Genomic DNA, 27,858 nt, shown 5'->3' on the forward strand with positions numbered 1-27,858 from the left:
CCAGGGTCCTGGGATTGAGCCCCAAATCAGGCTCTCTGCTCAGAAGGGAGCCTGCTTCCTCCTATCTCTGCCTGCCTCTCTGCCTACTTGTGATCTCTGTCAAATAAATAAATAAAATCTTTAAAAAAAATAACAACTCAGATTATAACTGCTAAAACCTTCCAGTGGCTTCCTATCTCATAGTAACAACCTAGTCTTACAATGAGCTATACGCCAGACAATCTGTCCCTCCCCTCAGTTTTTCTGGCCTCATCTCTTCTATTTCTCTTCTGACTGGCTTCACTCCAGCCAAAAAGTTCCCTGTACACCAGAATCCCACCCCCAGGATTTAGCAATTACTCTCCCTCTCTAGAGAATCTTCCTTTGGACATGTGAGAGCCTCAATGATCGGCACTGAATGATTTCCTTATCTCTTGCAAGTGTAGCTCATCAGTCACCCAATCTTAGTTGAGGCTCTTCCTACTAACCCTATTCAAAATTGCAGCCTCCCCATCCCTAGCACACCCCATCCTCCTTCCTGATTTAATTTTCTCTGCAGCACTTTTCATCTTTTAATACACTATTCGGTTTACTCATTTAGATTATTGTCTGCTACTTCCCACTAGAATGTGGTGCCACAAAGGCAGGAATTTTTGTTTCTTTTGTTCATGGACATCTCCCCAGCACCAAAACATACCAGAATACTATAGATATTCACTAAATAGTTACAGATTTGCATGAATGTAACATATTATTGATGAAAATTAAAAATTACTAACACTGTGATGCAGTGGTTCTCAACTCTGCTACAAATTAGAAGCACCTAAGAAGATTTTTTTTTTTTAAATCGTAAAGTAGGGGTGCCTAAATGGCTCAGCCAGTTAAGCGCATGACTCTTGATTCCGGCTTCGGTCATGACCCAAGAATCATGAGATCCAGCCCGCACTGGGCTCTGCACGGGGGAGTCTGCTGAAGATTCTCTCTCTCTCCCTACCCACCCACCACGTTCACTCTCTCTCCTAAAAAAAAAAAATCGTAAAGTGGAAGTCACACCTCACACCAAATAAATCCAAGTGTTTAGGAATGGAAGCCTGATGTCACTATTTATTTTGTTTTATAGTTTATTTATTTATTTATTTATTTTTAGTAATCTCTACACCCAGCATGAGACTGGAACTCAGGACCCCAAGATAAAGACTCATCCTATGCGGGGCGCCTGGGTGGCTCAGTTGGTTAAGAGTCATATGCTCTCCTAACTGCACCAGCCAGGAACCCCCATATTTCTTCAAAGATTCAAGTTTAGCAAAGTTTGGGAACTACTGCTGTATATTCTCAGCTCTACAAGTACATCAGCATAACCTGCACGGCTTTCATAGAAATACCTCACACCCAGGGTGCCTCTCTCTCAGACTCTGAATAAACTGGTTTAGAGTGACGTCTGATTTTCAGGGTTTTTTTGTCTTAAGTTCTCAAGGTGATTTTAATGTACAGATCAGTTTAAGAATGACTCACTTAAACACATGACCCACTGACCCAGCCATGGTTTCCTACTCACATAAATTCCAAAAAAGAATCTTTTTTTTTTTTTTTAATTAACATATAATGTATTATTTGTTTCAGGGGTACAGGTCCGTGATTCATCAGTCTTAAACAATTCACAGCACTAACCAAAGCACATAAAGAATAATTTTCAATAAAAGCACAAATTTGATTTATGCCAATGTTACAACCCAAGGAACATATGTTAGACAATCTAGTTTTACTTAAAATCAAAGAGTATAAATTACTAATTTTCATTTTGTATTAATTGAACAAATACTTGTGAAATACATTTTTTATTCAGGGAAATTAGCCTATTGCATCCATGAAGATACTCACAGTGGCAATAAAAACCAGAGTGTAGAAAAATGTGTCTGTTAAATTGGCTCTTCTGAACTTATGTTGGACATCAAGGGAATCACTAGAATTCTAAGCCCCATGAGGTCCAGGATTTTTGACTCCTACACACAAAATAGTGCCTAGCACATACAGTCCTCAATAAATACTTACTGAAAGAATGAAGAATGAGAATAGTAGAAAGGAACATAATGATATATGGAAAATAATCCATCATTCCAACACAGCCCATGTATTTTAATTTACCCTACTTCCAAAAAAAGAATTCAAATAGCTCAAAATACAGGTATTAAAGAATTACAATCATGAAATTACTGACAGAAGATATACAACCAAAAAAAGGGAGAATAATTTTTTTTTTAAATATTTTATTTATTTATTTGACAGAGAGAGAGCACAAGTAGACAGAGAGACAGGCAGAGAGACAGGCAGAGAGAGAGAGAGAGAGGAAAGCAGGCCCTCCACTCAGCAGAGAGCCCGACGCGGGACTCGATCCCAGGACCCTGAGATCATGACCCGAGCCGAAGGCAGCGGCCCAACCCACTGAGCCACCCAGGCGCCCCGAGAATAATTTTTTAAAAAGATTTTATTTATTTATTTGACAGAGATCACAAGTACACAGGAAGGCAGAGAGGCAGGCGGGGCAGGGGGGAGCTCTCTGCTGAGCAGAGAGCCCGATGTGGTGAGGCTCAATCCCAGAACCCTGAGATCATGACCCCAGGTGAAGGCAGAGGCTTAACCCACTGAGCCACCCAGGCGCCCAAGTGAGAATAATTTTGTGCTGTCATCTTAAAACTAAAACTGCTGTTTTTCTGAGTAGATTATTTATAAAGTTGCAACCAATGCCCCAAAATATTGAAAATATTTTTAATCAGTGTTACAACAGCAAGAATTCTTACGTTGCTACGTATTTTTTTACAAACATCTTTTCAACATGTAAGCTGGTATTTAGCAATTCCAGTATTATTGGACATTTAGATTGCTTCTGGTTTTCTATTTACAGAAATAGCACTACAAAAAAAATACTTATTTCTTTTTTCTCTTAATTTCGCCAATTATTCATGACTTTTTAAAAAAGTTTTTATTTATTTATTTGAGAGTGAGAGAGAGAGAGAGAGAGCACACAAGAGAGCACAAGGCCTGGAAAGGGAGAAGCAGGAAGCAGGCTGTCCACTGAGCTGGGAGCCCGATGTGGGACTCGATCCCAGGACACTAAGATCATGACCTGAGCTGAAGCAGCCGCTCAACTGACTGAGCCACCCAGGGGCCCCCATTATTTATTACTCTTAAGATGTATTATAAAACTGCTTTTCCAGGATTGTACCCTTACATTTTCCTGTAGGCCATACGAGCCTCATTCTATAGTGAGTACCAGAGTTCCTTTACTGCTTCACTGCTTTTTCCTCTCTTTTAAGAAAAACCTTTAATATAGGAAATGTAGGAGAAAAACATAAAGATAGAAAATATACATGACCCATAATCCCATGATTCAGAGATGACCTTATTAAAATTGGGGCACATATCCTGTCCCTACTATAATTTAAGAGTAGCAAAACTTACCATCTTCATATTGTTTTTTCCGAGTTGTACTTTTATCAAGTGATCCATCTAAAAAGCCTTTGCCAATCTCAGACCAAATCTGAAAACAGGAAAACATACCTGTTATCTAGTAAAGTCGATTTTCTAAGTAACACCAGGCAATCTAAGCCAATAATTGAGAAATTCTTATCTTACTAACAGATCTAATAATTAAACTCTCTCTTTTAAGTGGGCTGCATAATCATTTACTCTATAGTCTCAGAGGATAGAGTGCAAATATGTTTTAATAATTTCAGTCAGGGCACTTTAAAACTAATTTTAACTAGGAAGTCAAAAGTTTCTTTTCTTTAAAAGGTGTAGGAATAGGGAAGAAAAGGACATGGCAGTAGAGTCAATTTTCAATTTTTTATTATAATAGCACCAGTGGATGAATAAAATTCATGGGAAATTCTAAATTTTTACTTCACTTATGATACTGGTAATCACTGGCTGAAATCCAGAATAAAAGGTTAAAAGTTAGTATAAGGTTTGCAGATAGTAAATAATAAAACTGGCTTCCAGTTATTTTAAAACTGGGTAGCCCCTGGGGCTCCTGGGTGACTCAGTGGGTTAAAACCTCTGCCTTGGGCTCGGGTCATGATCCCTGGGTCCTGGGATCGAGCCCCGCATCGGGCTCTCTGCTCATCAGGGAGCTTGCTCCCCACCCTCAGCTTGGATCTTTGTCAAATAAACAAATAAAATCTTAAAAACAAAAAAAGTACTGTGAAAATATATAATAAATGTTTATATTAGGAATAACCTTAAAGCAAGAAAAAAGTTGTTTTTTTTAAGATTTCATTTATTTATTTGAGAGAGAATGAGTGAGCATGAGCATGGGGGAGGGGCAAAAGGAGAGGGAGAAGCAGACTCCCCAATGAGCAGGAAGTCCCACGACGTGGGGCTCACTCAGACCTCAAAATCATGACCTGTGCAGACACTTAACCAACTGAGTGACCCAAGAACCCCAGGAAAGGAGTTTCTAAGCATGACACAGAGCAGAGGGCGAAAATTCATGAGAAAGCTGAATTAATTTAGCAACTCCATCTCAATGACAAAAAGCTGAACAGATTGAAAAATCAGCAACTCTTCTTGGACTCTGAGACGGGAGAGGACCCAGGGATTAAAGAAACTAGGGAAACAGGAAGACAGGAAAGGGCCCAAGATTAAAGAGACAGGTCAAATCGGGGAGTGACCGCTTACCGAAGCAAAGACCCACAAACGGAAACCACCTCAGGAACCAGTCCCGGGGGAGGAAAACCTGAACTGTAATTAACAAACAGCTGGAGGTTCAGTAATACACAACTCTGAGAATTAAAAACTCCAGGGAAACCCAATCATAGACCCAATGTTCTCCAGCAAAAATATTGTGAGATTTACCTCCAAGAGCTCAACCAGGTTCCTATGGTAAATAATGAAGAAACTCCCTCTAGGGCTTCTAGCAGGGAACTTGAAAAAATTTTCCTTTGAAAAGGAACTGATCTGAAATAAACCAGAGCACTCTGTTCTTGTTAACAAGGCCTGCCTTGACAGCCTAACCTGCTGGGGTTTTGTCAGAGCCCAACCACCTAGAAGAAGGGAACTATCCAACTCCAGCCAGGGCTAGCATTTGTGTGGAAGAAGGAAAGCATCAAACTCCAGTCCACTTAGCCATCCTGTCCCACCCAAATGGGGGGGAAAATACTGAGAAACACTTACGAAGTTCACAATCCAGAGGCATAGGCTCACTGAAAGACTGACACCTACTCATAGGACTATGGGATCCCACAGCTCACTGTCACAATTCTTTTTTTTTTTTTAACTTTTTTTTTTCAGATTTCATTTATTTATTTGGCAGACAGAGATCACAAGTAAGCAGAGAGGCAGGCAGAGAGAAGGGGGGAAGCAGGCTCCTTGCTAAGCAGAGAGCCCAATGTGGGGCATAATCCCAGAACCCTAAGATCATGACCTGAGCTGAAGGCAGAGGCTTTAACCCACTGAGCCACCCAGGCGCCCCTCACCATCACAATTCTAAAGGCCTATTTACACCAGTTTCTTTTACCCAGTATACCATGTCCTTTATATATTATAATGATAGATATATGTCATCATACATTTGTCCAAACCTACTGAACGTACAACACCAACCATGAATCCTTCGGGTAATTATAAGTCAATATAAGTTCATCCTTGGAAAAAAATGTACAATTTTGGTAAGTGATGCCACTAATAGTGAAGGCTACGCATGTGTGGAAATAATGGGTATACAGGAAATCTCTGTATCCCTCTCAATTTTTTTTTCTCTTTTTGAGAGGGAAAAGGGGAGAGAGAATCCTAAGCAGGCTCCACACCCAGCACGGAGCCCAATGTACGGCTCAGTCTCACAATCCTGAGATCATGACCTGAGCTGAAATCAAGAGTTGGACGCTTAACCAACTAAGCCACCCAGCAGCCTTTCCTCTCAATTTTACTGGAAATCCAAAACTACTTTAAAAAATAAAGACTTTTTTTTAAAGCCCTATAAATGAAAAGTGAAATAAAAATAAAGAACTTTTAGGGCATCTGGCTGGGTTAGTCAGTAGAGAATACAACTCTTGATCTTAGGGTCATGAGTTCAAGCCCCACACTGGGTGTACAGGTTACTTTAAAAAATAAAGATAAAATTAAAGAAAAAAAATAAAGAGCTCTTTTTTTTTTTTAAGATTTTATTTATTATCTGACAGATCACAAATAGGTAGGGAGTCAGGCAGAGAGAGAGAGGAGAAAGCAGGCTCCCCACTGAGCAGAGAGCCTGATGCGGGGCTCCATCCCAGGACCCTGGGATCATGACCTGAGCCAAAGGCAGAGGCTTTAACCCACTGAGCCACCCAGGCACCCCAAGAGCTCTTTCTGATTAGTGAAAAACACATCAGTAGAAATATGGGCAAAGGACCTAAGAAAGTATCCCACAAAAGAAACACAAGTGTTCAATTAAAATTTTAAAAATGATGTTTAGGGTGCTTGGGTGGATCAATGGGTTAAAGCCTCTGCCTTTAGCTCAGGTCATGATCCCAGGGTCCTGGGATTGAGACCTGCATTGGGCTCTCTGCTCGGCAGGGAGCCTGCTTCCTCCTCTCTCTCTGCCTGCCTCTCTGCCTACTTGTGATCTCTCTGTCAAATAAATAAATAAAATCTTAAAAAAAAAAAAAAAGATGTTTAACCTCATAAATGACAAAAAAAATAAAAATGATAATCATGAAATACCATTTTGACTTATGACATAGGCAAGTATTTATTTATTGGTAAGGATTTTATTTATGTGTGAGAGAGAAACAGCAAGAGAGGGAACACAAGCAGGGGGAGTGGGAGAGGGGAGAAGTAGGCTTCCCACTGAACAAGGAGCCTGACATGGAACTCGATCCCAGGACCCCAGGACCATGACCTGTGCAGAAGGCAGACCCTTAATGACTGAGCCCCCCAGGCGACCCTATACAGGCAAATATTTAAAGGACCAATAACTCTAAATGTCAGGAAAAGAGCACATTAATGTTGGTGGGAAAAATAACTGGGACAGTATTTTTGGAGAGTACTTCAGAAACACGATATGCAACTAATGTGAGGGATACACTTTCCATTTGACACCTGTGAGATCAGTATACATCCTACACATGATGGCACCTCTCTGTTGAGAACCATCTCTCTGCTGAGAACCAAGGAGTAGCACGCATAAATTGGTTATTACTCCTGGTGCCATGACAGGACAATAGCAACACTGTGGTGGTTCAGATACTAAAACATCATTTGAAGAAGGAATTTAAGTCATGTTTATGGTCTGAAGACTTTCCTTTGACAACTTCTAATATTGTTAAGAGAATACCAGATTTCCAAAGTACATAATCTGAATCTACTCAAACCCCAAATTGAGAGACACTGCACAAAATAACTGGCCTGTATTTTTAAAAAATATATCAAGGCCAAAAAACAAAGAAAAACCAAGGAACTGTTTCACATTAAAGAGGTCTAACCGTTGAAAATAAAAAAACCTGAATATGGGCCGTGGGTGACAATATTGTATGAATGTTCAATTTCCCAAGATTGAAAACTATGTTGTCACTATATAAGAGAATACTGTTTTAAGGAAATACAGACCGAATTATTTAGATGGGAAAAGGCAAAATGTCCACTTTTCTCTCAAATGGTTCAGGTAAGGGTGGGAGCAATGAAAAGACAGATCAACAAAGAGGTAGATAATGAACGACAAAAGCAAATGGAGAAAATGTAAACGACAGATAAACCTGGGTTAAAAGATATATGGGAGTTCCTTAGCCTAGTTGCAACTAAGTTTGAAATTATTTCTATTTTGAAGTTCTAAGGAAAGAATGAAAAATGAAGACAAAGAAAATACCAGCATAAAAACATACACAGTAGGTCATCCTGGAAATAACAGTGGATGTCACTTTTAAAAAATGCTATCTTGTCAACATGAAAAAAAAAATCAGTAATAACGGAGTCAAAAATTGATTCTTCAGGGTGCCTGGGTGGCTCAGTGGGTTAAGCCGCTGCCTTCGGCTCAGGTCATGATCTCAGGGTCCTGGGATCGAGTCCCGCATCGGGCTCTCTGCTCGGCAGGGAGCCTGCTTCCCTCTCTCTCTCTGCCTGCCTCTCCATCTACTTGTGATTTCTCTCTATCAAATAAATAAATAAATCTTTAAAAAAAAAATTGATTCTTCATTAAAATATGAAGACATTTTAGGAAATCCTTAACCAATTTATTTGCCTGAGTACACAGACTAGTTTACTTTAGAAAATGGAATTTAGAGTGATTTTTTCTACCTTTATTTTTATACTCCTGAATATGTTGATAAGAAACATGTATTTTTTCATCATCAGATATATATAATTAAATCATTTTATTTTATCTTTGAAAAATATTTTATTTATTTATTTATTTGAGAGAGAAAGCATGAGCAGTGGGGAAGGCAGAGGCAGAGGGACAAGCAGACTCCCTCCCCACTGAGCAGGGAGCCCAAGGCAGGGCTCAGTCCCAGGACCCCAACGCGCTCAGTGCCAGGACTCTGAGATCAGGAGCTGAGTGGAAGGCAGACACTTAACCGACTGAGCCACCTAGGAGCTCCTAATTAAATTTTTTTCTTTTTTTTAAGATTTTGTTTATTTACTTGACAGAGAGAGAGAGACAGCAAGAGAAGGAACACAAGCAGAGGTGGGAGAGGGAGAAGCAGGCTTCCCTCTGAGAAGGGAGCCCCAACCTGGGATCATGACCTGAACCAAAGGCAGATGTTTAACAACTGAGCCACCCAGGCACCCCTAATTAAACCATTTTAATGGGGAAAAGTACATTACACAATAACAAGGTGGCAAGCCACAGTTTCTAGTGATTTTTGTTCTAAACACATTATCCTGATTATTTAACCAAAATGTTTTTATACATCTGAATAAAATAAGAAATAATTTCTCAGAGACGCAAAATGACCTAAGTGTGATTTGAACCAAATAAGCTCATTTAATATTGGGATTAAGTAAATTAATATCAAGACTGGTAAAAACAGAGACTAATAAAATAAATTCCACACGAATCTATTAAAAAAAAAGTAGATCAATTTTAGACTGAATTAGCCTTTCTTCAAATCATATTCATTTCATTAACATTTTAATGTTCCACTGGCATTAATTTCTTTCTATACAGGACATAGTCTAGTTCTTTTAAAGTTTTTCTCTTTATTCTAGAATCTAGTGTTATTTTATAACATATTTGTTAAGTATTAAAAGGAAATATCTTTGGGGGCGCCTGGGTGGCTCAGGTGCCTCTGCCTTCGGCTCAGGTCATGATCCCAGGGTTCTGGGATCGAGCCCCGCATTGGGCTCTCTGCTCAGCAGGAAGCCTGCTTCCTCCTCTCTCTCTCTGCCTGCCTCTCTGCCTACTTGTGATCTCTGTCAAATAAGTTTAAAAATATATATATATTAAAAAATAAAAATAAAAGAAAATTTCTTTGGCTATCCACCTTTTAAATTTCAAAAATTGGTTAAAAAAAGTAATTCTTACATATTTTTAGAAATACAATCATCTTTGCTTGCATTACTATTTTAGCCCAAAACAAGGAAATTCTACACTACAGGATCTTAAATCTTCTTGAGAGGCAAAGTCTACATTATTAAACTAACCAATTTGATTAATAATTTTAAATTTGTCCCAACACTTACTGTGCCATGATTCTTCTGGAAGTGAATGACTTCCTGGTCATCTTCAAATGTACTACCCAATACCATTTGTGTAACAGACTTCATAGCAAAACCAAGCATATGTTGGCAGAGGGGTACATGCTGGGCCTCTGGGTATGAGAGCCATTTATCTAACAATTCTTCTGAAAGCTGAAAGAGAACAGAAAAGCACAATGATTTATTATTTCCTCTTTTTAAATCTTAGAAAAACTCAGCAAGTAGGTTAATTTCACAGATGAACTCCAATCAAAGTAAACATTCAGGTGTTTACTTGATTTGCCAAGCTAACACTGGTTTCACCTACAATTATACCCTCAATGGTTCAGGTTCAGATTCTGCCAAAGGGTTGGTTTGCTAAACAAAACGGAACCACCACAATAGTAAAAACAGAAAATATAAATTGAAAGTTCAAGAGCTGGAAAAACGTTAAACCCAAAAGAAATTAAGAGACTAAAATCTTAGTCTCTATTAAAAAATAATAAAGGTTCGGGGCGCCTGGGTGGCTCAGTGGGTTAAAGCCTCTGCCTTCGGCTCAGGTCATGATCCCAGGGTCCTGGGATCCAGCCCCGCATCGGGCTCTCTGCTCAGCAGGGAGCCTGCTTCCCCACAGCCCGCCTGCCTGCCTCTCTGACTGTGATCTCTCTCTCTGTCAAATAAATAAAATCTTTAAAAAATACATAAATAAATAAAAATAAAGGTTCTAAAATTTTAAAAAATAAGAAATAAAAAAAAAAAATAAAGGTTCCTCACAGTGCCTGTGATATGGTAAGTAAGCAATAAACATATGAAGATGTGAAACCTTACACATGCTTCAGTGACAGACACTTCTCAGTCTCTTTGTCATTCCTTCATTCAACAAATATTTTAAAATCCCTTACGGAATAAAACCGGCGAGTAGTAAAGAGATCAAAAGCTATGGAGTCAGAAAAACCGTGCTTTCCTTCTAGCTCTTTCCTTCTAGCTCAGAAGCAACATGACTTTGAGCCATTTGCTTGACTCTTCCAAGGTTCAGGTGTCTCAACAGGTAAAAGCACATGACATCAGCTTCCTGAGGCTGCTGTGATATATAATTATACCCATTCCACACAAGGGAGGAAAGGTTTTTTAAGATAATATACTTAAGTTCCTTTTCATATCAAAACCATGAAAGTTCTGTCACAGTATAAAGGATTAAAATTAAGTGTTGTGAGAAAGAGAATAAGATGAAAAGAATCTCACCATGTAGGTTTATACCAACTTAAAGTATGCATCTGGAATATAATACCTTCTTTTTGGAGAAAGGGAAGCTTTAATGATTCCATAGTATCAAGATTAATGAGTTGAACCAGTTAATACACTTTTTTTTAAAGATTTTATTTATTCATTTGACAGAGAGAGATCACAAGTAGGCAGAGAGGCAGGCAGAGAGAGAGGAGGAAGCAGGCTCCCTGCTGAGCAGAGAGCCGGATGCGGGGCTCGATCCCATGACCCTGAGATCATGACCTGAGCCGAAGGCAGCGGCTTAACCCACTGAGCCACCCAGGCGCCCCAACTTTTTTTTTTTTTTTTTTTAAGATTTTATTTATTTATTTGACAGAGAGATAGAGAGCACAAGTAGGCAGAGCAGCAGGCAGAGGGAGAGAGAGAAGCAGGCTCTCCGCTGAACAGGAAGCCCAATGCGGGGCTCGATCCCAGGACCCCGGAACCATGGCCCGAGCCGAAGGCAGCTGCTTAAGCAACTGAGTCACGCAGGCGCCCCCAACTTTTTTTTTTTTTTTTTTTAAGATTTTATTTATTCGTTTGACACAGAGGGAGAGCGAGCACCAGCAGGGGAACAGCAGGCAGAGGGGAACGCGGGCTCCCCGCTGAGCAATGAGCCCAATAAGGGACTCGATCCCAGGACCCTGGGATCATGACGGAGCCAAAGGCAGTCGCTTAACCGACTGAGCCATGTAAGCGCCCCTGAACTAGTTAATATACTTTAAAAGAACTCTGAGATGGGTGAACTATGGAGAAAACAGGAAGATAATGATCAAAACAGAATTTACTTATATAATTTAAAACTTACTTTCATGTTATGAACAAAATAATCCCAGATACTTTAAAAACTTAGAATTCTATAGTTACGGGGCACCTGGGTGGCTCAGTCATTAAGTGTCTGCCTTCAACTCGGGTCACGCTCCCAGGGCCCTGGGATCCAGACCCACTTCAGGCTCCCTGCTCCAGAAGAAGCTTGTTCTCCCTCTCTCATTTCCACTTGTGTTCTCTCTCTGTCAAATAATTAATTAAAATCTTAAAAGAAAGAAAGAAAATTTTAGGAATTCTATAGTTATTACTGAAGTTCACATAACTGCATACTAAAAGGTTATAAGGGATTCTGGAAACAAACCATTAAAGTGAGGCTATTTCTTGGCAAAATCAGAACAGACAATTTAAGTTTGACTACAGATAATCACAGAAGTTCCAAATGTGGAAGGTAAATACTGAGGGTAAAAAAGCATTCTTATAGAAAAAATAAAACATATTAATGGATGTAAAATAAATCCTTAAGATTTATTTTATCTAAACATCAAAGTTCTTTTGCCTCAAAAAACATTATTTTCCTTAATAAGCATGGGATTTTACCTCAAAGCTCTAGGAAAAGTATTAACTTGCAACCATCTCAGATGCCAGCATAAAGCTGGGAAACCCAACTGAGGGTTCAGTGTTCGCGCACTCAGATACTGGAGTGCCAGATCTTACCCTCTTCATCACTCGGTCTACTCCTGGGTATCTAATCTGTTTTAAGTAAGTTGTCAGGCCAAACACCATGTGTCAAAGCTACATCCTCATAATTTATGATCTTAGTGTTGAACCAAATGTTTGAATTTATCCCAGGTAGCACATGTCAATGCCGGGCCTTCACCTTGATCCTTACATTTAAAGGATAATTTGGGGCGCCTGGGTGGCTCAGTTGGTTAAGCAGCTGCCTTCGGCTTGGGTCATGATCCCAGGGTCCTGGGATCGAGCCCCACATTGGGCTCCCTCCCTGCTCGGCGGAGAGCCTGCTTCTCCCTCCCCTCTGCCTGTCTACCTACTTGTGCTCTCCCTGTCAAACAAATAAATAAGAAATCTTTAATAAATAAATAAATAAAGGAGAATTTACTTTGGTATAAAGTGTATGTTCCATTGGTTTATTTGTTCACTTAATTTTCAAAATGCTAACATTGTTCTCTCACTATTAAGTACATGTCTTTTTCCACTCATTTGAAATGCCATTCATTATACAGATTCCCATATGACCTTGGAATTTTTTCTGAACATTATTTTGTTGACTACACATATGCCACTATCACAACTTTGAAAATTTATTGTTATGTTTATGTTTTCTATTACTATTCTCTTTTTCTTCTGAAAGTCTATTTAAATTCTAGTTAGTTAACAGTAGTGTAATATTGGTTTCAGGAGCAGAATTTAATGATTTATCACTTACATGTAATACCCAGTGCTTATAACAAGTACCATCCTTAGTAGCAGTCACCTATTTATATTTAGCCCATTCCCCATCTAGATAGATGATCTGTCCATTGCTGTAAGTGGGGTGTTAAAGTCCCCTTCTATTATTGTATTATCAGTAAGTTTCTTTCTCTCTCTCTTTTTTTTTAAGATTTTATTTGACAGAGAGAGATCACAAGCAGGGGGAGCAGGCAGAGGAAGAGGGAGAAACAGGCTCCTCACTAAGCAGGGAGTCTGATACGGGGTTTGATCCCAGGACCCTGGGATCATAACCTAAGCTGAAGGCAGACGCTTAACTGACTGAGTCATCCAAGCACTCCATCAATGAATTTGTTTGTAATTAATTTATATATATAGGTGCTCCCAAGTTGGGGACTTAAGTATTTACAATTGTTAGATCTTCTTCATTGAAAGGCCCCTTAATTATGATAGAATGCCCTTCTTCATCTCGTTACAGTCTTTGGTCTAAAATCTAGTTTGTCGGGGCGCCTGGGTGGCTCAGTGGGTTAAGCCTCTGCCTTCGGCTCAGGTCATCATCTCATGGTCCTGGGATCGAGACCTACATCTGCTCAGCAGGGAGCCTGCTTCCCCCTCTCTCTCTGCCTGCCTGTGATCTCCGTCTGTCAGATAAATAAATAAAATCTAAAAAAACTAAATAAAAATAAATAAATAAAATCTACTTTGTCTGCATAAATATGACTACTCTGGCTTTCTTTCAGCATCCATTAGCATGATAGATGTTTCCCGATCTCCTCACTTTCAATCTGCAGATGTCTTCGGTCTAAAATAAGTCTCTTAGAGGCAGCATATATGGATGGGTCTTTCTTTTTTTAACCAATTCTGATACCTTATGTCTTTTGATTGGAGTATTATTCTTTTTACCTTCAGAGTGATTACTGAAAGACAAATTTAGTTCTGCTGTGTTACCTATAAAATTGGTATTTGTGGTGATATTCTCTCTTACTTTCTAGTCTTTGTTGCTTTTGGTCTCCCCCCCTCAAAAGAGTCCCCTTTAATATTTCTTGCAGAACTGGTTTAGTGGTCACAGTCTCATTAGTTTTTGTTTGTCTGGGAAACTTGTTCTCTCTCCTGCTCTTCTGAATGACAGCCTTGCAGGATTAAGTAGTCTTGGCCGCATATTTTTCCCATCCAGCATGTTAAATATATCATGCCACTTTCATCTGGCCTGCCAAGTTGCTGTGGAGAGATCTGCTGTGATCCGATCTGTCCTTCCTTGGAGGTTAAGCACTCTCTTCCCCTTGCTGCTTTCAGGATTCTTTCCTTTGTCTGTGTATTTTATGAATTTCACTCTGATATGTCTTGGTGATGGCTGGCTTTTGTTGAACTTAGTGGGAGTTTTCTGTGCTTCTTAGATTTCAATGTCTGTTTATTTCCCTAGATTAGGAAAGCTTTCAGCTATAATTTGCTCAAATAAACCTTCTGCTTCTTTTTTTTTCTCCTGGGACTCCTATGATACAAATGTTATTATACTTTAAGGAGTTCGTGAGTTCCCTAAGTCTACAGTCGTGATCCAAAGCCTTTCTTACCATCTTTTTTTCAGCTTTGTTGTTTTCCATAATTTTATCTTCTATATCCCTCACTCATTCCTCTGACTCATTCATCCTTGTTATCACTGCATTCAGTCGGTTTTGTATCTCCATTACAGCATTTTTTATTTCAGCCTGACTAGTTTTAAGCTTTTTTATCTCTGTGGTAAGGGATTTTCTAGTATAATATGTGCTTTTCTCAAACCCAGCTTATCTTTATGATTATCATTTTAAATTCTGGTTCAAACATCTTGCTTGTATGTATTTGTGATAAATACTTGGCCATAAATTCTTCCCGTTCTTTCTTTTGAGGTCAATTCCTCTGTCTTTTCATTTTGTACCTGCTTTTGTGTGTGTGTGATAGTTATGAAAGCCTACTGCATTTCTGCTCCTGAGAGTAATGGCTATATTAAGAATAGGTCCAAGGGGTACCTGGGTGGCTCAGTAGGTTAAGCATCCAACTCTTGGTTTTGGCTCAGGTCATGGTCTCAGGGTCATGAGGCTGAGCCTTGTGTTGGGCTCCACACTCAGCGGGAAGTCGGCTGGAGACTCTCCCTCTCCCTTTTCCCCTTCCCTCTGCTCTCTCTCTCAAAAATAAATAAGCCTTTTTTTTAAAAAAAGAGGTTTAAAAATATATAGATCCTATTTTCTCAAGAACCTAAGTTTTGTGGCACTCTATGATCAGTAGATTTGGTGCATGCAAGGGGTCTGTGAGGGTCTTCTGGGAGTGGGGCCTGCTGTGCTTCCTTCTCAGATGCACTTGCCCTAGTGGAGATGCAGGGCACAGGGGCGCAGGGCTTGTTGTAGCAACTCTGATCTCCACTGGGTGGCGCTGTTTTGCCCCCTGAAGTTGGTCCGTGCGGAGGGCAAGACAGAAAATAGCGTTCCCAGGATATTTCCTCCCCATGTTGTAGGTGTTGGCAGTTAAAAAAAAGCCCACCGAGAAGTATCTATTCAACAGAAACTGCACCTCGGTAAAATAGTGGAGTCTGATGTTTTAACTCAAGGTTATTTCTAGCTTTCTTCTCTCCCCAGCTCAGTAGCAGCATGGTGGCCAAAAGCCAACAGTATTGTAGATACCACAGAGACCTGACATCTTTGGAGTGTTATTAAAAGTGTAATCACCGCTAGTCACCAAAATGGTCACTGAAAATGGAATAGGGAATCCCAAGATTCTCTCTTCCCCAAAAGCAAGTAATGAGCTGGCTAAAACTATCACAATCAGCTTCTAAAGAAGCTCTATAATGCAGTAAAAAACTTGTAACAACCAGGGTAGAGCTTAGTGAAGAAAGAAGCTGTGACTTTGTGGTAAGTGGTAAGCTCACTCTGTGACATTTTAAACAACCTGCCTACAGCCCCAAACCCCAGATAGGCAGAAGCTGTGAGAACAGCAGTCCACATCCCTGGTGCAGAGCGCTAGGAAGAAATAAAGACATTATTCTCCAAGAATTGTAGTTATGAGCCTCAACCTGCCTGGCACCTCCCGTCAAGTACTGGTGCAAAGACCTCCCTTTGTTTTGGACAACCCAATATTCCTGGAGTGTTCCCAAGGACACGTTCTTGGGTGGCTTCTGCCAAAAACATTTAAAGGCACAGGTACTGGGCACAGCAGCTGGGGCAAGAAACAACACTTGGAACAAGCAATAAACAGACAAAGAAGCCTGGAAAGGAAGCGGTTAGGACAAGAGATAAATGTGGGAATCTTTTGAAAGTTTCTGTCTATACCAGGGGATTAAGAAAGCCATACACATCCCAGCAGGACACATGCTTGAAGGCCTGAGAAGACTCAACTTTCACATATGACAGGTCCTCTGGCTCCAATCAAGTAGGAAGTAAAAAGTCGATTTATAAAAGGCCCAGATAAGTGTTAAAGGAAGGCCCAAAGGCAAAGCCAATCTACAAATATTAGAAGAGAATTTTTTCTTTTTACTTCTCTTTTCCTTTTTTAAAAGGTTATTTATTTATTTATTTATTTATTTGACAGAGATCACAAGTAGGCAGAGAGGCAGGCAGAGAGAAAGGGAGAGGGAAGCAGGCTCCCCGCTGAGCCGAGAGCCCAATGTGGGACTCGATCCCAGGACCCTGGGATCATGACCTGAGCTGAAGGTAATGGCTTAACCCACTGAGCCACTCAGGCGCCCCTCTTTTTACTTTTCTTTTGTCAAGTGTTTAAGATTAAATCTGTCAAAACGCCAGCTGACCATGAGGCTAACCGAAGACACTTCAGTGGCCACATAAGAGAATACAGACCTTACAAAAACAGTTCAGGAAAGACACTCAATAAGCAAGCAGCAATACCCCACAATAAACTCTGAGGATGATAAAGAATCTGATTTCAAGAGTTGCCATCCAAAGCTTTGCCCTCTCCAACAGTCTGGATCCAGCTCAGTCCCACATGGGATCTCTCGTGGGCCCTCTCAGCCCTAGAATCAATGACTGCTCCTTCTACCTGCTATTCCCATATCCTTTAGAGTTCTCATCACTTCTGACCAGCCAACCTCTCACTACTCCAATCCCCTGTTGTACTTAATAATTCTTTATATTGAACTTTCCCTATTTAAGTAATTGTGTGCTTTCTCTCTTCTGATTGGACCCACTAGGATAAAGACCTCTAGAAACACTAACCAAGTTTTTCTTGGGGAAGGTACTCCAGAGCCTAAAGACATTAAAAATGTCACAGAATGTCTGGCAATAAAACAAGAAAAGAAGAAAAGGCATTAGAATTGGAAAAGAAATAAACTGTCCATTAATCTCAGACACTAGGTTAAACCATTAGAGTTAATAAAGAAATTTAGCAAGGTGAATGACTAACAGGTCAATATGCAAAAATCAATTATATACATCAGCAAAAACAAAAAATGAAATTTAAAAACATTACCATTCATGATGGCATCAAAACCCCACTAAGTATCTAGAAGTAAATTTCATAAAGATGTACAAGACCTATACACTGAAAAGAAAAAAAAATTATTAAGAAAAACTAAAGACCAAAGTAAGTGGAAGGGTACTCTTCCACATTCATGGACTGGAAGTTTTCATTACACGTGAAGGTAACTTCACATAAATCAAGTGACGTACACAATCACCTAGTTTATGATAAAGGTAACATTACAGTACAATAGAAGAAAGAGGATTCTCAGAACACGTCTCAGAACAAGTCTCAAAACAAAACTATCTTCATGACAATTAGGATAAAAAAACATACCTTACACAGGACACAAAAAGCAGTAACCATAAAGGCCATTTACATGTTTTCTTGAGTGAACTGCATGTTCACTTTTTTAGCCATTTTTCTTTTGGAGCTTATATTTCTTTTTCTTTTCTTTTCTTTTTTTTTTAAAAAGGATTTTATTTATCTATTTGACAGAGATCACAAGTAGGCAGAGAGGCAGGCAGAGAGAGAAGGGAAAGCAGGCTCCCCACCGAGCAGAGAGCCCGATGCGGGGCTTGATCCCAGGACCCTGAGACCATGACCTGAGCCGAAGGCAGAGGCTTAACCCACTGAGCCACCAAGGCGCCCCTATATTTCTTAATAGTGTGTAAAAGCTTCTGTACATAGCTGGTTTTTAAATGAAATCCAGGGTGCATCTTTCCTTAGTTTTGAGTGATAGGTAGTCAAACAGTTTTCTGGTGAGCCTTCTTAAATGAGACATTACACATTACAGGAAAAAAAGCTGTAGATGGTATTTCTGAACACCAAATTTGGGACCCAAATGGTATCTTCTAGCCTATTAAGACAATGGGTTACTTACCAGAGATTTGAACTGTGACTATTTTCCCACAGATCACTGCTGATTATATAACTAACAGATTAAGTGCTGGTAAAGTCTTTTTTTCTTTTTCCCTTTTTTTTTTGGCCATAAAAATTTTGTTACCAGTACCGTCACTTGCATCACATAACTGCACAGTGATATACCCATGGCTACATCTACTTGTTTTGTACAGTCCTCTACAAAACAATGAAAATATAAAAGTCTCAGGCAGGATTTTTCTCTAGGCACATATACCTAGTACATGTGCTAGAGGATTGCGTGAATCTCTTTTAGTTTGTGAATCCTGACCGGTTTATGGTAGATGAAAATTCTAACTACCTGTTGATGAGCTTCATTTGAGAGTTCAGTGTTCCTTACTGACTTATCATTGGTAGCAATGTCTAATTCTATGATAAATCCTTTCATTCCTAACAGACTGCTTTTTTTAGACAATCCCTTCCAATTCTTTCATGTGTGGCAGATGTGCATTTACATGAAAGACAGAACTACCCAGTGGCTGAATGAGAGGAATGTGTCTAGGCTAGACTGTTCCTTCACCAACTATATTTACATGATATATAAGCTATAAAGACTATCTATGATATACGAAGTATAAAGAACTGGAAAATGTATGCTATTAATCTTATCACATGTCATAGGATACAATATAATTTAGACATCTTCAGGATGTTCATATTAAAATACCAAGCCAATTTCAACTAACATAAAATTAATTATATTACAGAGAAATAAGGTTTGAGATATAAGTGTACCTGGAGGCAGACTTACAATTCAACAGATAAGATTTTAAGGTATGTATCAGTTGTTCAGAAAGAATACAAACTTGCTTTTCATAAAAAAATCTTTAGGGAATTATCGTAAACTTACTAGAATTTCCGAGAAGCAAATATTTTCAACTCCAACTTACGCTAGGGTATTACTGTGACCACAAGCTTAAAAAAGATTTTGAAAAAAGGAAGGAAAAAAACTAGCCAAGCAAAATTACATCACGGGGCCGCAGAACCAAGCTAGAGAAACAATGTGCCAGACTGGGATGGTATCCTGGTCCTACTCTTTACTAGTTATATGACACTGGACTAAATAATTTAACCACTTTTTAAAGTGGCAAATAACAATACCTACTTCTAAGTTGTGAGGCTTTAATGAGTTCATACAAGCAATTAAACCAACACACTCAGTAATTTTCACTATTAACTATTACGAGCTGTCAATTAAGAGGATTCTGGACAACAGTCCTAAGTACTAAAATCCAAAAATACTTGTTAAATCAGAATTTCCCCCCAAAAGTAACAGGAGAATATGCGGTATTAGCATAGGGAAGAGAGAAGTCACACTCACAGAATAAAAGTGGAGCTTTACGCACAGCCTTGGAGCAGAGACGGTCAGGACAGGAAGGAGCCAGAAGTCAGAGGATGAGGTTTGAGAGGATTAGAGAAGAATCAGAACACAGAACTCGGATCTGAACAACAACAACAACAAAAACAAAGGCAAAAGTTTTATTATGTCAACATGAAGTATACAACTTATTTTGGGGTGGTGACTCTGGTAGCAGAGTCTCTCGGTAGGGAGGAGGACGGTGCTCTGACAGCTGCACTGTTCAATCACTTACTTCCCAAGTAAACATTTAGCGGCACTTCTCACTAATGCCTAAGCTGAGTAACTGGCTTGTACCATGGGGTTGACAATATGAACCCAAAACACATTTCTTACATTTGGACCCGATCGATGGACCAAAATTTTAAAATGTGATGGAAGAAACATGAAAATTGGGAAATAATTTTCTATCTTGATTCGCCTTTAATTAGACAGGAAGAGAAAAATCTGGAGTACAGAGCAACAACACAAAAGAGTGAAAGCCTGGGAAATGGAGCCTATGATAGAAGATTAAAAAGTTAGAAAAACTGGGGCCCCTGGGTGGCTCAGTGGGTTAAAGCCTCTGCCTTCAGCTCCGGTCATGATCCCAGGGTCCTGGGATGGAGCCCTGCATCGGGCCCTCTGCTCGGCAGGGGGCCTGCTTCCTCCTCTCTCTGACTGCCTCTCTCTCTACTTGTGCTCTCTGTCTGTCAAATAAATAAAACCAAAATCTTTAAAAAAAAAAGTTAGAAAAACTTAGTTTGAAGAGGAGAATAAAAGAGTAATTAAGGCTTTTAACAGTAAATATTACTAAAAAGAAAAAGGCAGCCCTATCAATGAAAGCAAGGCAAAGAGAAATAAGCGAAACTCCTTGGAGATAGTAAATACAATTAAATACAAAAAGATGTTGTTTACTGACAAATGTTAGGTGTTTAAACAGAACAGAAAGGAAGATTCTGACTGGCGAATGCTTAGACAAAGGCAATATAACTGCTTCCGGGGAGGACAATGAGGGAGGACAGAAGAGTCATGACAAGCCGAGAAGTCAGTCCGAGAAGTCAGTCCGAGAGGCTGAGACCATGCCGTGAACACAGTCAGCACAGAACCTTGAGACACCAGATGGGAGTGATAGTAATGAGCTGGGGATTTGGTGTTCTGTCTCCTGATGGCCCCGCAGACTTAAGGGCTTGAAGCAAAGAGACTAATCAATATCCAGCCATGGTAAAAGGCCTTGTTTTTAGGAGGAAAACTGTAGAGAGGAGCCAATGTATTAATTAAGGCTTCCAGTAAACTCAGCAAGCCAGTCTCAAGCCTTGAATAGGAAGTATGAGTTTCAAATAGACCTCTGATAAGGAAAAAATGGCGTTAAGCATTTATCAAATGCTATTTTTAAAAAGTGGCTAAGAGTCAATAACACATCCTCTTAACTATTAGGCATTCTATAACTCAAAAAAGTTACACTGCTAGGCCATTTAAAGAGCATGTCCTTATTACTATGATGTTTGGAATTTGCTTTAAAATACTCTAGAGAGAAGATAAGGGAGGTAAGTAGGGGCAGAGATAAAGTAAGAGATAAAGTAAGAGATAAAGTAAGACGGAGTTACCAAATTATTGGTAACTGTTAAAATTTGATGAGAAGAATATGGATTGTCATTATACTATTCTATAACTGTTCCTTTAAATTTCCCATGATTTTAAAAATTATTTATTTTATGTAATGCAAGAATAAGTGGGGGGAAAAAAGAAGTGGGGTGTGTTTATGCTCTTGGGAGTGAATGTGGATTTAACTCTTCAGAACAGAAAAGTCAGAAAAGTCTTCTATGTAACCCTCTAAATGAGACAGCTATAGGCCCATCAACTATAAAAACCCTGCATGAGGGGCACCTGGCTGTTGGCAGAGCATGTGACTTGATCCTGGGGTTCTGAGTTCAAGCCCCACATTGGGCACAGAGCTTACTAAACAAAAACAAAAACAAAAACAAACAAAAACAACTCACACATGAAAGAGGGAATGTGTTATGCAAGTAGGAAACATTAAAAAGGAAGTGTTTCAGAGAAGCAGGAAAAGCAAGAACAGAAGAATTGGGGGAGGATGATGATCAGGAAACAAATGGCAGGAAAATCCACTTCTGGGGGGTGTGGGGAAGGAGAGGTATTTCTTGAGAAGTTATTGTGTCCTAAAACCTGTTGTTAGGTATTTTACATCATTGTCTCACATAATCCCCACAGCAAATTTGTAATGTAGTAAATGTCGTTAAGATGAGGAAATGGGGGGTGCGTGGGTGGCTCAGTGGGTTAAGCCTCTGCCTTCGGCTCAGGACATGATCCTAGGGTCCTGGGATCGAGCCCCGCATCGGGCTCTCTGCTCAGCAGGGAGCCTGCTTCCCTTCCTCTCTCTCTGCCTGCTTCTCTGCCTACTTGTGATCTCTCTTTGTCAAATAAATAAAATCTTAAAAAAAAAAAAAAAGACGAGGAAATGAAAGCTCACAAAAAAGCTAAGTAACACATAATCATGCAGACACTAAATGGCAGAAGCAAGATTCAAAGCTTCTTGGCCAAGATTCACCTTCACACTATAAAATAATGCTCTTTCCAATGAGCTTCATTAAACATAGGACAAAATAAGTAACTTCCTGTGAAGCACACACATTAGAAAAAAGTAGACAGCACAATCGAAGAAGGGAGAGAGATAAGAAAATCAGTAAGTATATACAGATTGTCACTGTAATTTAGAGAAGGTGCACAGAGAAGGGTACATCACTATACCGGGGACTAGAGGAGGAGTTAGCCAGGCTAGATGAGAAAAATGTTTCTTGAAAAAAAAAAAAAAAAAAGAGCTAGACTCATTTTTACTGAGGGTCTATTCTACACCAAGAGCCAGATATACAGACATAATTGAAATAGACTCTCCCTCCATGGAGCATACACTTTAGGACACAGACATTCAAAGAATTACCCAAAACGTAATTAACAAATTGGCAAGTGTTGTAAAGGTAAGTACAGACTGTCATGACAGCAGCTAAAAGAAGACCGATCTAGGGACAGTGGAGTGATCAGAGACAGCTTCCCTGGGGAAGTGACATTCAAACTAAGAGCTGAAAGATGAACATGCATCTACTGGGTGTGGGTGCTTAGACCTGACAATCCAAGCAATGGGAACAGGATATACAGAGGCCTTGAGATGGGAGAGAAGAAGGAATAGAACTAAAAGAAAACCAGTGTGGCTAGAATATAAGCAAGCACAAAGGAGAATGGGAAATGAGGCTGGAAAAGTAGGCAAGCTAAATCATAAATGGTCTTTTTTTTTTTTTTAAAGATTTTATTTATTTATCAGAGAGAGAGAGGGGGAGAGAGCGAGCACAGGCAGACAGAATGGCAGGCAGAGGCAGAGGGAGAAGCAGGCTCCCCGCCGAGCAAGGAGCCTGATGTGGGACTCGATCCCAGGACGCTGGGATCATGACCTGAGCCGAAGGCAGCTGCTTAACCAACTGAGCCACCCAGGCGTCCCTCATAAATGGTCTTTAAAACTGCATTAAATACGGGCACCCGAGTGGCTCAGATGGTTGAGTGTCTGCTTTTCGCTCAGGTCATGATCTCCAGATCCTGGGATTGAGTTGGTGTTGGGCTCCTGGCTCAGCTGGGAGTCTGCTTCTGCCGTTGCTTGTGCTCTCTATGTCTCTGTCTCTCTCAAATGAATGAATAAAATCTTTTTTAAAAAAATAAATAAATAAAACTATTTTCAATATTCAAGAGTTCATTCCAAGAGCAAAGGGAGGCCAGTGGAGGTTTTTGATCAAGGGAGAAATAAAATAAGAAATGCATTTTGAGGGGTGCCTGAGTGGCTCAGTGGGTTAAAGCCTCTGCCTTCGCCTCAGGTCATAATCCCAGGGTCCTGGGATCGAGCCCGCGTCAGGCTCTTTGCTAGGCAGGGAGCCTGCTTCCCCCGCTCTCTCTGCCTGCCTCTCTGCCTACTTGTGATCTCAGTCTGTCAAATAAATAAATAAAATCTTTTAAAAAAATTAAAAAATTTAAAAAAATGAAATGCATTTTGAAAATATATATTTTCGGGCGCCTGGGTAGCTCAGTGGGTTAAGCCGCTGCCTTCGGCTCAGGTCATGATCTCAGGGTCCTGGGATCGAGTCCCGCATCGGGCTCTCCGCTCAGCAGGGAGCCTGCTTACTCCTCTCTCTCTCTCTGCCTGCCTCTCTGCCTACTTGTAATTTTTTTCTGTCAAATAAATAAATAAAATCTTTAAAATATATATATATATTTTTTTTCAAGGGTTTTGAACCTCAAGTCCACAGATACCAAAGTGTCTATGCCTAGAATGCAGGAGTTCATGAACTTGAATGAGGGAGAAAAATCTTTTTTACTAACCTCTAATTGAAATTTAGCATTTTTTTTAATTGTGAATATAGGCCCTTGGCTGTCAGCAATATAAATTTCAAGTATGTTCACATCATCTTACACTTATTTTAAAACTGTCAAAATAATGGTTTTGTCCCTTATAATATCATTAAAGTTATAGAAGTTTTGGGAGTGCCTGGGTGGCTCAGTGGGTTAGGGCCTCTGCCTTCAGCTCAGGTCATGATCCCAGGGTCCCGGGATCAAGCCCCGCATTGGGCTCTCTGCTCGGCAGGGAGCCTGCTTCCCCCTCTCACTCTGACTGCCTCTCTGCCTACCTGTGATCTCTGTCAAATAAATAAATAAAATCTTAAAAAAAAAAAAAGTTATAGAAGTTTTGTACCCAACAATCCAGCAATCGTACTACAGGTATTTATCCAAAGAATACAAAAGCACGAATTCACAGGAATACATACATTCCTGATGTTTATAGGAACATTATTTATAATAGCTGAATTATGGAAACAGCCCAAGCGTCCACTGGTTGATGAATGGGTAAGATGGTATGTGTGCGTGTGTGTGTACGTGTGTGTACATACAGACATACACATACATACATATATATATGCACAATGAAGTATCACTTAGCCATAAAAAAAAGAATGAAATCTTGCCATTTGCAACCACATGGATGGATCTAGACAGTATTATGATAAGCAAAATAAATCAGAGAAAAACAAATACTACACGATTTAACTCATTTATGGAATTTAAGACACAAAATAAACGAACAAAGAGGGGGAAGAAAAAAGAGAGGTAAACCAAGAAACAGACTTATTTATTTATTTGACAGAGCACAAGCAGGGGGAATGGCAGAGGGAGAGGGAGAAGCAGGCTCCTGGTTGAGCAGGGAGCCCAATATGGGGTTCGATCCTAGGACCCCAGGACCACAACCTGAGCTGAAGGCAGACATTCAACTGACTGAGCCACTAAGCACCAAAGAAACAGACTCTTGGGGCGCCTGGGTGGCTCAGTGGGTTAAAGCCTCTGCCTTCGGCTCGGGTCATGAACCCAGGTTCCTCGGATCGAGCCCCGCATCAGGCTCTCTGCTTGGCAGAAATCAGGAGTCAGATGCTTAAGCAAATGAGCCACCCAGGTGCCCCATGAGATGTTTTATAAAATTGTACGTACAGTATGAAGTTTTCCACACATACATCTACAGTGAAATTATGGACGATTTCTTGAAAGTTCGACTTTCCATGTTTTCTACCGCAACCATTTATTAATAATTCCACAAATGGATAGAGTTTTGAACAGAAGAAAGGATTCTTTAAGATTTAAAATGAGAGGTAAGAACAAAAGATTGAGATGGATAGAGTTTGTTGGTGGGGAAACAGGATACTGGGGGAGCTTACAGGTAAGGGACTCTGGTCTCAGCGAAGCTGGAGGCAAGCAAAGAGGTCGTCAGGACTGGCAATACTAGAGTAAGGGTGAAGATCTGGAACAGTCCTACTGGGACACAGAGAACTGTCAGGTAGCACACAGGGCTCAGCTAAGGATCTTTAGGGTCAAAAGGAAAATAGTATGGATTAGTATTGTTCTCAAACTTTGTATATCATTTGTGGAACGAACTTTCTTTCTTTCTTTGACAGAGAGAGAGAAAGAGAGCAAGCACAAGTAGGCAGAGAGGCACGTGGGGGTGGGGAGCAGGCTCCCCACTGAGCAGAGAGCCTGATGTGGGATTTGATTCCAGGACCCTGAGATCATGACTGAGCTGAAGGCAGAGGCTTAACCCACTGAGCCACCCAGGTGTCCCATTAGTGGAACGTCTTAAAAAAAGTCAGGTCCCTCTCCCAGTATGACTCAGTTTGTATATGCAAATGCCCAGTAATCATATCACTCCAACTTACACAGGAGTACAGGTGTTTAGATTTCTGTTGTTTGTTTTGTTTCAGAATTTCAGAAGAATAAAAATCACCTTGGAGAGACAAGTAAGAGGGGGGCCTGGCTGGCTCAGTCAGTTGAGGATCTGAGTCTTGACTTAGGCTCAGGTCATGAGCTCAGGGTTGTCCGATCAAGCTTGGCAGGGGAAACCCACGCTCAGCAGGGAGTCTGCTTGAGACTCTCCCTCTCCTGCTGCCTCTCCCCTTGCCATGCATGCTCATTCTCTCTCTCTCTCCCACTCAAATAAACAAATAAATCTTTAAAAATAAATAAAGAGAGAGAGACAAGGAAAAAAGTACCAAGGGGAGACACACTAATAGTCAAAAATATACTATTATCTGTATTGTAGAATTCTGGGCCAAATTTCTTATCACCTTACCTTAAGCAGGAGAGCAAAATTACTCTGCAGAGACTTAGTCACACCACTTTCATATAATTTTTTCCTTGTGTGGTTTTCACTTACATTTGCAACACCAGAGTGATACCTTAATAATGACTTAAGCATGGTTTCAAAAGGGTCCGCTGAAACAGACAAATTAAACATTTGTGCGTCAAAGTAGTGACTCAGAAAACAAAACTGTAACAATAAAAACTCCAGCAGTAAAACAAACACATCAGGGAGGCAGGGCGGCAGCGGACAGCATGGCAACTTTTTCCCAACTCCTCTCATATCTTTCCTAGATATGAACAGTTCAAGAGGCAGTAAGAATTGGCAAGAATACCATATCCTGACTGGCAATTCTACTATAAATCATTAATACTTAACATAAGTTTTCTACCTACATGAAAACAGTATCTTTGACTTTATTAAAAGCTCATTCCACTGATGTTAAAGGAAAATTGTTGTAATGGTCATATATTATGGTTAAAATTATTTAGCTGAGTTCAGAAACGTTTTCCTTCTTCACTTAATTTTTAAGTATTTCTTTAATGACTATATTGTTTTCATACAAAAAATACATTGTCATTATAAACAATTAAAACAGTAAAATAAAAAGAATATAAAATTCATCTAAATTTCGCCACAGAGATTCCACTGAACATTTTCAAGATTGTTTTTTATAGCTGTTAACATTACTTAACAGAGACAGACAAAACACGTCAGATTTTGTAAAGAATACAAGCCCTTCTTTCAGAGCACTACCAGGTCATTAGTGTGGTCATTTAAATAATGTTTACATGCCTCCCCTACTCCTCCAATTACACTATGAACCCCACAGAAGCAGAGACCGTGTCTGGTTTCACTCATGTGTAGAAAACTTGATGATGAAGAGCACAAACTCAGACCACACTGCCTACCTTCGAGTCCTAGCTCCATCACTAATTAGCTGAGCAACCTTGCGTCAATGACTTACCCTCTTTGTATCTCCATTTTCACTAATATCTATTTCATTGGGTTGTTCTAAGGATTAAATGAGATAATATGTATAAATGGCTTATAACCAGTGTTGGCATATAGTAGGCTATAACAGATATTGGTGAACAAAATAAAATAAATTTATGTCATCATATTAAAGCCTGAATATGTTTTTTTATTCAGCCACTGAAAAATGTTTAGGAGTGCCTGGGTGGCTCAGTTGGTTAAGCATCTACCTTCACCTTGGGTCATGATCCCAGAGTCCTGGGATCTAGCCCCACATCAGGCTCCCTGCTTGGTGGGGAGCCTGCTTCTCCCTCTCCTGTTCTCCCTGCTTGTTCTCTGTCAAAAAAGTAAAATCTTTAAAAAAAAAAAAAAAAGAAGGAAAAAGAAAAACATCTAAGTTTGCTTCAAAAATTTT

The 27,858-nt window shown here is 39.8% G+C and overlaps 1 protein-coding gene across 3 annotated transcripts in view; it reads right to left on the bottom strand.

Moving 5' to 3' along the window:
- CYP20A1 (cytochrome P450 family 20 subfamily A member 1) overlaps positions 1–27,858 on the bottom strand; it is a 59,135-nt gene that overhangs the window by 19,815 nt on the left and 11,462 nt on the right. For 2 of the 3 annotated variants that reach the window (XM_082688908.1, XM_082688909.1), the window contains exons 4-6: positions 26,460–26,602; positions 9,628–9,795; positions 3,436–3,514 (exon numbers count right to left, since the gene is read on the bottom strand). In XM_082688908.1, coding sequence (XP_082545034.1) covers positions 3,436–3,514; positions 9,628–9,795; positions 26,460–26,602 — 390 coding nt within the window. Of the gene's footprint in view, positions 1–3,435; positions 3,515–9,627; positions 9,796–19,777; positions 19,802–26,459; positions 26,603–27,858 lie in introns of those variants that run through there. The other variant, XM_082688910.1, reaches the window with a different exon arrangement.

Source organism: Mustela nivalis (genome assembly GCF_964662115.1).
Source record: "Mustela nivalis genome assembly, chromosome: 11".
NCBI classification, from domain to species: domain Eukaryota; kingdom Metazoa; phylum Chordata; class Mammalia; order Carnivora; family Mustelidae; genus Mustela; species Mustela nivalis.